Genomic DNA, 11,543 nt, shown 5'->3' with positions numbered 1-11,543 from the left:
CCAAAATGCATAAAACTCACCCAAAAGGATGTAAAATATTAATTGTCCAGAGTAATTGGGGTGAGCAGTTCAATTCTCAGACCATTAAAGGAGCCAATGGTGGTCTTCTTTAAAATCCCATAACCATGGGGACTGCACCCAAGATGGCAGGAGCAGCCACAAGGGGTTGCAGACTCTATGGGGAGCAGAGGACACCACCCCCAATCTGTAAAGGAGAAGCAGAGGAGACGACCCATGGGACCAGAGCGGTGGATCAATGAGAAGTTCTGTGGCGGAATGACCCACTCCTGCGGCGGGCCGCTGGCGACTGGAGGTGAGGGTGGGCTGCTGGAGACCACCGATGGGAGAGACCTGTGCTGGGACCGCTGGAGACTGGCTCAAAACTGGCTGCAGGGGCGACGGGTATCAGAGTCGGGTTGCGCAGGCTCCTGGTCGTGCCGGAGGTTTGGCTCCGGAGCTCAGTGAGCAATAGTTTGGACTGGACTCTGTGACTGCAGAGGCGAGTTCATGGACACCAGGAGGGACTCCCTTTCTCTGGCTCCAAGAGGTTCTTCAGGCAATTGCTTCTGATGGTGAATCTGCCTGACAGCAGGCAAAATAAGTTTCATGTCACGTGACATTATCTTAAAATGGCAATAAATTGAATCTTTAAAATACTTTTAAAAGAACGTCTCTAAAAATTTAAAAAAAATCAGAGGGCAGGAAACGCTCAGCAGGTCGAGCAGCGTCTGAGGAGAGAGAGAGGAACAGAACTTGCAGCTGCAGGTGCGCCCTCCGACCGATGGGGTGCGCTGTCGGCAGCAAACGGCGCCTCTCCCCGCCGAGGGCCAGGATCGCGCCAGCGCGGTCCTCCGGTCCTTCAGCGGCGCTGTGGGGCGCCCCAACCGCCTCCGACCTCCGGCGCGGGAGCGCCCCCCGACGGCCGGGAGGACCGACGTCGGGGCGGGGGAAGTCGCCGGAATGCGGGCCCGCGGAGCTCGCCTGTCCGCCGCCGACCTCGCCTGATGGCGTCTCTCCGGGCCCTCGGCGCCTTCCGCCGCCTCCTGCACTCGCCGTTCGGCCGCAGGGGCGGCTGGAGAGGGGGCCAGAGCCGGGCCGGAGCCGAGCCCGGGGTCGGGCCTGTATCCCGAGGGGGAGCCGCGACCTCGGGGACAGGGCCACCGGGGGTGACGGCGCTGGACAGGGCGGATGCCTGGGTGAGACGCACCGAGGGGGACGAGGGCCGTGCAATCAATTAATGTCGGGTCAGTGGGGACGTGCGGGTGCATCATGAAGGCAGAGCCCATATATATTGATCAGGGTGGGGGGGGGGGGGGGGTCTTGATCAGCCCGGGCATCAGTGCCCCTTTCACACTGGACGTGGGTTAAACGGACCGGTCACGTGACCCCAGCCAGCCTTTCCCCCCCCCCCCCCATGTACCCGGTTCCGTGGGAAACCTGGGATTTTGGGGAGGGCGGGGTCCTGGGTCCAGCGAGCGGCGTCGGGCGCACAGCGCCCTGGCGGACCCGCCAACGGCGCGGTCGTATTTGGCCACGCAGCCGGGGCGGGGATGTCAGACCGCGTCCGGCCGCGCTGGGAGGCGTAACCGTGCAGCTGGCCGCCCTGGGAAATACTGACCGTGCAGCTGACGGGGACGTCGGAGCGCGGCCGCGTGACCGTGCAGTCGGCGGGGATGTCAGGGAACAGTCGGCCGCGCCGGGTTATATAGCTGTGCAGTCGGCGGTCGGCTGCATCGGGGAAAATAACTCTGCAGTCGGCCCCGCTGGGAAATATAACCGCCAGACTGACGCAGGCACTAATGGTACCCAGTAAGCCAGGTAGACTATTCACGCCGCCACAGGGTGATTAACGAGTGAACTCCACCGGGCCCTGACATTTGCCGCCACCAGGAGTCAGAGCCCGGATCATTTTCACTCGCCCTGCCCGCCTGGGACCTTTCACGCCGCCAGATTACCTGCTACGGACCCACGAAATTCAACCTACGTGTACTTGGCGGTGTGAAAGGGGCTTGAAAGGTGATGGGGGGGGGGGGCGAAAGTGGGGCTGAGTGGGGAGATGGATCAGGTCATGATTAAATGGTAGGGCAGACTCGATGGGCTGAAGGGTTTATTTCTGCCTCTATGTCTTATAGTCTTATTCAAGATTCTATTGTCATGTAATAAACTCTGCACCTACAGCGTCCGCTGTGAGAGTTTTAACTCAGGCCGCGGGAGCTGGAAGGCAACGGCTCTACTAGCTACATCACTGTTCCCTCTTAAGTGGGCATAACCAAATGCCCTTACCCTTCCAGTGATTGCCACTGCTGTGATGCAGTTACCTAGTAGATGTGGGAAAACACCTGGATGCTGGTTGTTTAAAACATTGCATTTGACAGCTCCTGGACTACTCGTTGGCATTTAGCAGTGGTGGCATAACTAGGATTGAAGGGTGTCCACTTCGAACAGAAATGCGGAGGAATTTATTCAGTCAGGGTGGTGAATCTGCAGAGTTCGTTGCCACAGGCAATTGTGGAGACCAGGTCATTGGGTGTATTTATTGGCAGAGATTGATAGGCTCTTGATTAGCCATGGCATCGAAGGAGAATGGGGAGAAGGCCGGGCAGTGGGGCTACGTGGGGAAATGGATCAGCTCATGATTAAATGGAAGGGCAGACTCGATGGACTGAATGGCCTATTTCTGCTCCTATGTCTCGTGATTTTATGGTCTCTCGGCCAGGTAAATCCAACCGTGTTCCTGGATGGGGTGAATGTCGACGGCAATTCCCTATCCTGCCTCATCTGCTCTTGCGACATTTATAAAATATCCATCTCGCAGGGCTTTTCAGATCCTGAAGATATTGCGAGCATTCCGATAACAGGCAGCTCAAGCCATGGCAACTGGTGAGGGGAGGCTGGAAATTAATGGGACAGATTATGCAAGGGTAATACAATCGTGTAAATTTACAGTTCCACTCACTCATTCCTTTTATTGTCCCGTAATAATCTTAGGCTTGGCTTCGCGGACGAAGATTTATGGAGGGGGTAAAAGTCCACGTCAGCTGCAGGCTCGTTTGTGGCTGACAAGTCCGATGCGGGACAGGCAGACACGGTTGCAGCGGCTGCAGGGGAAAATTGGTTGGTTGGGGTTGGGTGTTGGGTTTTTCCTCCTTTGCCTTTTGTCAGTGAGGTGGGCTCTGCGGTCTTCTTCAAAGGAGGTTGCTGCCCGCCAAACTGTGAGGCGCCAAGATGCACGGTTTGAGGCGTTATCAGCCCACTGGCGGTGGTCAATGTGGCAGGCACCAAGAGATTTCTTTAGGCAGTCCTTGTACCTTTTCTTTGGTGCACCTCTGTCACGGTGGCCAGTGGAGAGCTCGCCATATAACACGATCTTGGGAAGGCGATGGTCCTCCATTCTGGAGACGTGACCCATCCAGCGCAGCTGGATCTTCAGCAGCATGGACTCGATGCTGTCGACCTCTGCCATCTCGAGTACTTCGACGTTAGGGGTGTAAGCGCTCCAATGGATGTTGAGGATGGAGCGGAGACAACGCTGGTGGAAGCGTTCTAGGAGCCGTAGGTGATGCCGGTAGAGGACCCATGATTCGGAGCCGAACAGGAGTGTGGGTATGACAACGGCTCTGTATACGCTTATCTTTGTGAGGTTTTTCAGTTGGTTGTTTTTCCAGACTCTTTTGTGTAGTCTTCCAAAGGCGCTATTTGCCTTGGCGAGTCTGTTGTCTATCTCATTGTCGATCCTTGCATCTGATGAAATGGTGCAGCCGAGATAGGTAAACTGGTTGACCGTTTTGAGTTTTGTGTGCCCGATGGAGATGTGGGGGTTGCTGGTAGTCATGGTGGGGAGCTGGCTGATGGAGGACCTCAGTTTTCTTCAGGCTGACTTCCAGGCCAAACATTTTGGCAGATTCCGCAAAGCAGGACGTCAAGCGCTGAAGAGCTGGCTCTGAATGGGCAACTAAAGCGGCATCGTCTGCAAAGAGTAGTTCACGGACAAGTTTCTCTTGTGTCTTGGTGTGAGCTTGTCCCGTAATAATAATACATAAAACTAAAATACGTGATGCACTTCAACATTTGTGTGCCGTGAGGCAAACAATCGCCATGAGCCACACAATCTTGCGCTTGCCCTGTTATCAGCGAAACCTCCGAGCTCCTCTGTGGGGTCCATCTGCCCACTCAGACAGCCGTCGGCTCTGTTAACGTAGCTGGTTTATTTTTAAATAGCCAAATAAAACTGAAAGAAACCATTGAATTTGTTATTAAAATATTGATTTGCATTTAACAGCATCAGTAAGTGCCAGATCTGGGGTGGGGTGGGGGGGGGGGGGCGGTGAGGTGTGTCGTCTTTTACAAAGGGTGTCGATGCAAACCTACATTTTAGGTGAGAACTCCGGGGTTGTCCTATGCGACGGCATTTACGGTAATCTGACAATAAATCTGAATCTACTTTGCGGATGGTTGGTGCTTGGATCATGTCACTGTCAAACTTCTTTCTCTTTGCAGATGCTCAGGAAGGCTCACGAAGCAGGTATGAATGTCTGCAACGCCCACTGCTTTATTTGCCTGGATGATAAATATCCCCCACCCCAACCCTCCTCACTGGCTCACTGGTTTCTGGCGGTTTATGGAGATCCCCGAGTTTCAAAGCTGTTCCAACGCCCCCGATCTGCAGGGCATTGGTTTGGTGAAGCAGGTGGATGTCTTCGCCTCTGGGCTTAGATGGGAAGAAGTTGGGGCATGGTTAGCATAGCGCTGTTACGGCGCCAGCGACCTGTGTTCGAATCCAGTGCCGTCTGTAAGGAGTTTGTACGTTCTCCCCATGTCTGCGTGGGTTTCCTCCGGGTGCTGCGGTTTCCACCTACCCTTCAATATGTACGAGGGCTGTTGGTTAATTGTGTGTAATTGGGTGCCACGGGCTCGTGGGCCTGTTACCGTGCTCTATGACCGTATGTATATATAACCTGTGAGCAGAGCAGGTGGCTGGGAGGTTTGATGAACGGGATCACGATGGGTTTGGACTATCTTAATGGGAAGCTGTAACCATGATACTGAGTTTATTGTAATATACATGATACCAAAATTCTTACTTGCTGTTGTTGAACATTGTAAAAATTAAAAAAAACAACTGCAATAATATCATCAGTAAATGAATTAAAAAGAGATCATAATTACAACTGTTAGATTATGAGCAATTGCGGTTATCCTGCAACACGATTAGCGTAGCGGTTAGCGCAACGCTTTTACAGCGCCAGCGGTGGGGACCGGGGTTCGAATCCAGTGCTGTCTGTAAGAGTTTATCCTGGGAATCCGGTTTCCTCTCACCCTTCAAAGTGTACAGGGATTGTAGGGCAGTTGGGTGTAATTGGCTGGCGTGGGCTTATGCTGTATGTCTAAAATTAAAAAAAGTTTAGGTCAAAGATACAGGGGGACAATTGAGGAACACATTTGGCGAATGCTTTGGAACCACTCTGGAGGGCAACTGGAAATAGAATCAATCAAGACCTTGAATAAGCAGTTGGAGGAGAAGAATTTGCAGAGCTGGGGAAGGGGCGAGGTGATGGAACCTGAGTAGGAACTGGCGTGGGCTGAATGGCCATCTCTGCTGCAATGATAGGACGTGAAGTGGGGAGAAGCAGTTCCGGTACCTCTGAAGCAAGAGGTAAACCAGTGAGCTTGTGGCTGGAGTGACTCCCTGGGGGTAGGGCGTGGATGCTGGGCTGTGCGCCTCACCCTGCGGTTGAATTTGGCGGGAAGCCATCCCCACACCCACCCTTCCCTGGTCAGCATTCAGTGACGGGAGGACAGAATGCAAGAGATAGGATTTTAGGCGTTCCGGTGTGACATCCCTCATGTCTCCCACAGGCTTTCTCTCCTGGTTTCGGAATGGGCTACTGGCTACTGGAGTTGGGGTGATCGCCTACATGCAGAGTGACGTGGGGAGGGAGGCAGCGTATGGTGAGTAAAGACCTCAGACAGCTCCAAGGGTCACCGTCCCTTGGGTCTGCACATATGACGTGAAACAGATGCTGAGATTGTAGTACAGAAAGGCTGGAGGAACTCATTCGGTCTCTCAGCGTCCATAGGAGGTGAAGATATATTCCTGTCGTTTTGGGCTTGAGCCCTTCTTCAAGGTATAAGCAAAGAACAGCCAGGCGTCTGAATTATAGACTGGGGATTAAGGTGGAAGAATGGGAGGGGGAGGAATCCAGACCTAATAGCCAAAAATCTTTGGCTCTGAAAAGAGAGAGGGAAAAGGGAAGGGAGAGAGAGATCACTACAGGAAAGGAGACTGGAGAAAAGGGGGGGGACGGGGGTAGATTTCTAACAGAAGCCAGAGAATGCAACCCAATTGGAAGATGAGGTGGTGTTCCTCCCAATTTGCGGGTGATCTTAGTCCAGCAGTGCGTGAGACCACAGCCACACGCCAGCAAGGGAATAAGGCGATGAATTGAAATGGGTGGCCACTGGGAAATCCATGCTGTTGCAGCGGACAGAGCCGAGCAGCTCAACACAGCGATCTCCCAATCTCTCTGATATAGAGGAGTCCACAGCGGATGCAGTAGATGCCCCCTGTGTCGCTTCACTTGCAAGGACTGTTTGGGGCCCCAAACAATGGTGAGGGAGGAGGTGTGGGGGCCAGCTTTCCGCCTGACAACTGCATTGCTATTATAGGTTCTAGGAGGCAGACCAAAACAAAATGACATGCCCAGTAAGAAATGGTTAAATGTCCTTTGCAGATTGTTTCAGGAGCTTGAGACAGTGTTGGAATGGGGCAAGGGAGCACAGTCAATTAGAGAAGGTTTTTGGGAGAAACAAGGGATCTCCAGAGCTTGGAAATCGAAGAGGGGAAACTGGTCTGGAATTGCTTCCTGACACCGCGTGCGTGTTGCTTGTTCTGCTCTTGTGCTGTTGAACAACACGGGGGTTAGAACCAGCCCGTGATAGCTAGAGAGGTCCATGACCTGGCTCTGGCCCGGAGCACACCATCTAGTGTGGCGTTGCGGGTAGGAGTCGGCTGACTCCACCTTCCAGAAGGACGTTGGCGGAACGCAAGAGTTGTAGGCGCTGGAATCTTGAGCAAACAATGAGAAACTGGAGGGACTCGGTGGGTCGGGCAGCGTCCGTGGGGAGAAATGGTCAGTGGGCATTTCGGGGTCGATACTAATTTTTGAGACCAGGGATATGAGTAAATTGGGTGCATTTCACAAGACATAGGACCAGAAGGAGGCCCATCGAGTCTGCTGCGCTATTCTAAACATGAGCTGATCCATCATCCCACTCAGTCCCACTCCCCGGCTTTCTCCCCATAGCCCTAGATCAAATACCTCTACCTTAAATAGACCTAATGACCTGACTTCCACACCAGCCTATGGCAACGTTCCCACAACCCTCTGCCTAAAGAAAGCTTTCTATATCTCTGTTCAAATTGACACCCCTTTATCCTGAAATTATGCCCTCTTGTTCTAGACTCACCTACCTTGGGACATCTTGCCCTGTCCAGGCCTTTCAGCAATCAAAATGCCTCTCTGAGGTCCACCCTCATTCTTCTGTACTCCAATGAGAGTACGGTCCAAGAGCCAACAATTCAGGCAGTTGGCAAGATGGTTCGGGTGTCGAATGCAAGTTACGTGCATGGAGAGAGAGAGGCCCGGGCTATCAAGAAGGCAACTGGAATGTTGGCCTTTGTTGCTGGAGGGATTGAATTTAGGAACAGGGAGGTTACGCTGCAGCTGTACAAGGTCCTGGTGAGGCTGCATCTGGAGAACTGCAGGCAGTTCTGGTCTCCTTACTTAAAGGAAGTATTTTCTGGCTATGGAGGTGGTGCAGAGGAGGTTCACCGGGTTGATTCCAGAGATGAGGGAGGAGAGATTGGGTCATCTGGGGCTGTACTCGCTGGAATTTAGAAGAATGAGAGGGGATCTTATAAAACATAAAATTATGAAAAGTATCAATAAAGATATAGATGTTTCCATTGGTGGGGGAGACTGGAACTGGGGGATGCAGGTTTAAAACTTAGTGTATTAGATTTAGGACGGAGATGAGGGGGAACTGCTTTTCCCAGAGGTGGGGAATCTGTGGAATTTGCTGCCCATTGAAGCAGTGGAGACGACTTCAGTAAAGACAAGGTTGGATAGATTTTTACCTAGTGGGGGAATTAAGGGATATGGGGAAAAGACAGTGGGTGACGAGTGGAAACTTTGCAGATCATGGGAAATAGTGTGCATTTTTTGACTGCTGTGTCACAGGGATCCCAGAGTTGTGAAGGTTGCTGTAGAAACACGCATTCTACCCTTTGAGGCATTTTTGCAGTGAACTGTCAGATCATAAATAAACAGGCCGGGGTTGGGGGACCGTGTTTGTGAATCAGATAGGACAGACACGGTGACGATGGATGATTTAAAAAAGCGGTGCTGGAGAAATGGTGCAGGACCTGATGAGTTTCTCCAGCTCTTCTGCAGACTTTCCTGTTTCACACCCTGCACTTATATGACTTAGAGTGAAAACACGGCGCTGGAGAAACTCAGCAGGTCAAACAATGCACTTGAGCTTGAGCCCTTCATCAAGGTATGGAGAAAATGGTGGAGGTAGCGGCAGGGGGAGTCCACGACTCCGTGCACTGTCAAACCAAGACCTGGTGTAAATTGGAAGAGCAACACCAAATTTTCCTTCTGGGCCCTCTCCAACCGGATGGCATCAACATCAACTTCTCCGATTACTGCTGGCCTGCTCCCCCATCTCTTTCGCCATCCCCCTGTCTCCTCTCCTCCAGGTCTCCACCCCCTTCCCTCTCCTTTCACAGAGCCACCCCACCTCCTCCGTTGGCTGGCGTGCCCTCCCTCCCTCCCTCATCCACCTATTACCTCTGCCTGTGGGCCTGTGCTCCTTCCCCCCTCCCCCATTTTGTTTGGGTGCCTGCCTATCTTGATTAAGGGCTCAGGCCTGAAACGTTGGATCTGTATCTTTATAAAGTGTCATTGTTTTACCTGTCGAGCTTCTCCACCATTGTGTTTTTACTTCAATCCGCAGACTTTTGTGGTTCAGCCCATTTGGAGCTCGTTTTACTGTTAGCCTCGAGTCCTAATGCCGGTTCCTCCTCTCCCCTCCCCCCCCCCCCCCCACCCCTGCTTCCCCAGGATTCTTCATCCTCGGTGGAGTGTGCGTCTCCTACGGCAGCGGGTCCTACATCACCAACCTCTTCCTGCTGAGACGGATGATGATGCTGAGCATGCCGACGGCCCTCCTGAGCGGCCTGGTGGTGGGCTCTGTGGCCGTGTTCTGGGTCTGCGCCCTGTCGCTCTACATCGGCCGGCTCGAGGTGGAGTTCATCTACGACGAGGAGGGGGACGACTGCCAACCGAAGGAGGATAGTGGCAAATCGGACAAGTGAGGTGGGGTGGGGGGGGCCGGGGAGCGACACGGGCGTTGGCCGGGCAGGTGTCTGTACACACGCACTCATGGGCACAGTGCTACAACTGATGCCATGCCTTGTAAAGTAGGCTGCGTGAAGGGAGCTATCGAGATGCACCATCGGCCTCTATTTAATTGCTGGTTTAATAAGTTTATTAATTTTAAGAGCGTGCAGTTCTTTTTTTCTTTCTCCCCATCTGCAAGTAATTTAGCTTCTCAGATTGGTGGAAAGTTGAACCGATTGGGATGTGGCTGTAGCAAGTGGACGCACTGATTTATGCTTCCCTGACCCGCTTGTCTGGCAGGGCACCCCCCACCCCACCCTGCCAAGCCAGAGTATATCCCTGATCGCTATCTCAATCACCAACACCACCCCCCCCCCCCCCCCCCCATTGTTTTGTGAGAATTTTGGATGTGGCTGCTGTTCTCTTCTCCCCACCACACTCCGCCTTGCCCTCCCATGATTTCTTTTCTCTTTCCCACTCCCACCTCAAGTGCTCCTAACCCTGGCTGGTGAGCAACTGTGCTTGGGAGGCTGTGCTGTGGAGTCCAGATCCCCTCCCCCGACCCCAACCACGGAGAAGGGGGAGCGGGGGGAGGATGCGCGTGGTGGGAGGGGGCAGGATTGAAAGCCCTGGTCTGCAAGGGGTTGAGCGGTCTCCTTTGCTGCTAATTCTGACCCCAGCCGATAGACTCTTGTCTCACTGCAGCTTTCCCTCATGAGCTTCGGCTGCGACACGGTGAGCCTTGGCTTGTGTGTAGAGACCTCTCCAAGCATTGCGAGAACTTAGCTCTCGTCTCCAAGCACTTTGAGTGGCCTGTGTTCTTCTGCACCAAATAAAAAGTCAAATGTAATAAAGTGATATTTAAATGTCACAAGTGTACCTGATTTATCTGTGGGATCGGGAAGAGTGAAACGTGAGTGGTTTAACATTAGCTGATGGTTTATTTGATAGCTGTATCTGAGAGAGAGTGCATAGATGACTTGTGTTTTAGCAGGAGCTCTGATGTGTTGAGAAGTTGCTGAGTTCCATTCCATTTGTCTGTTTGATTGTCATGTGATTGGTGGGGAGGGCAGTTCTTGTGCTCAACAATTTTGGGAACAAGGCAGTCCAGTTTGACAGCACAGAAATAGTCCCTTCAGCCCATTTTGTCCTGAGCTGTTCCCTTTTGCCTGCATTCGTTCCCTTTAAACATTTCCTATCAATGCCCCTGCCTATGGTGTGTCTGCCCTCTGAGCCAGCTCCACCAGTCAGTAAGATTGTGGCCAATTTTTCCCCTCAACAACCACTTCCTGCTGTATCTCCATGCCCCTCAACAACTACTTCCTGCCGTATCTCCATTTCCCTCAGTAAACACTTCCTGCCGTAGCTCCATGCTCCTCAGCAACTACTTTCTGCCGTAGCTCCATGCCCCTCAGCATCCACTTCCTGCTGTATCTCCATGCCCCTCAACAACTACTTCCTGCTGCATCTCCATGCCCCTCAGCAACCACTTCCTGCTGTATCTCCATGCCCCTCAACACTTCCTGCCATAGCTCCATGCCCCTCAGTAAGCACTTCCTGCCGTAGCTCCATGCCCCTCAGCATCCACTTCCTGCCGCATCTCCATGCTCCTCAGCAACTACTTTCTGCCGTAGCTCCATGCCCCTCAGTAACTACTTCCTTCCGTGTCTCCATGCCCCTTGAGGCCCATAAACCTATTGATCTGCACTTTGAATGAACATAACTGCAGAGTCTCAGGGGTAGAATACGCCAGAGGTTCCCCATATTTCTTATCTCAATGCTAAACAGACTGCCCGTTAATCTGAAACTGCTCCCTTCTCCTGGACCACAGCCAGGGAAAAGATTCCCCTAGATCTGGCCTGTTGACTAAAGATTTTGTATATTTCAATCTCTTTTTAATGCATTTTTTCTTTATGCTTTCATATTTCATGTAAACTTGCATCCTTTATAAATCCTTCCCTTGTTGAATTTGTTCCTGCCCTGTAGCCAACTGGGAAGCAAGGCTCTCAGAGTTAGCACGGGTTTGAATCCAGCCCTGTCTCTAAGGAGTTCTCCCCATGTCTGCGTGGGTTTCCTCCGGGTGCTCCGGTTTCCTCCCACCATTCAAAATGTACCAAGGTTGTGGTCAATTGGGTG

The 11,543-nt window shown here is 52.5% G+C and overlaps 1 protein-coding gene across 1 annotated transcript; it reads left to right on the top strand.

The window, feature by feature from the left end:
* The first annotated feature begins 892 nt into the window (after nt 1-892).
* On the top strand, nt 893-10,281 carry tmem160 (transmembrane protein 160). The gene is made up of 4 exons (XM_069909044.1): nt 893-1,196; nt 4,498-4,522; nt 5,857-5,949; nt 9,129-10,281. The coding sequence occupies exons 1-4, from the start codon at nt 1,005-1,007 to the stop codon at nt 9,380-9,382; spliced, it is 564 nt and encodes a 187-aa protein (XP_069765145.1). The 5' UTR covers nt 893-1,004; the 3' UTR covers nt 9,383-10,281.
* Nucleotides 10,282-11,543: the final 1,262 nt, after the last annotated feature.

The sequence above is a fragment of the Narcine bancroftii genome, chromosome 13 (genome assembly GCF_036971445.1).
Source record: "Narcine bancroftii isolate sNarBan1 chromosome 13, sNarBan1.hap1, whole genome shotgun sequence".
Classification (NCBI taxonomy): Eukaryota; Metazoa; Chordata; class Chondrichthyes; order Torpediniformes; family Narcinidae; genus Narcine; species Narcine bancroftii.
Note: the sequence above shows the minus strand (reverse complement) of the source record. Positions and strands in the feature narration are given on the sequence as shown.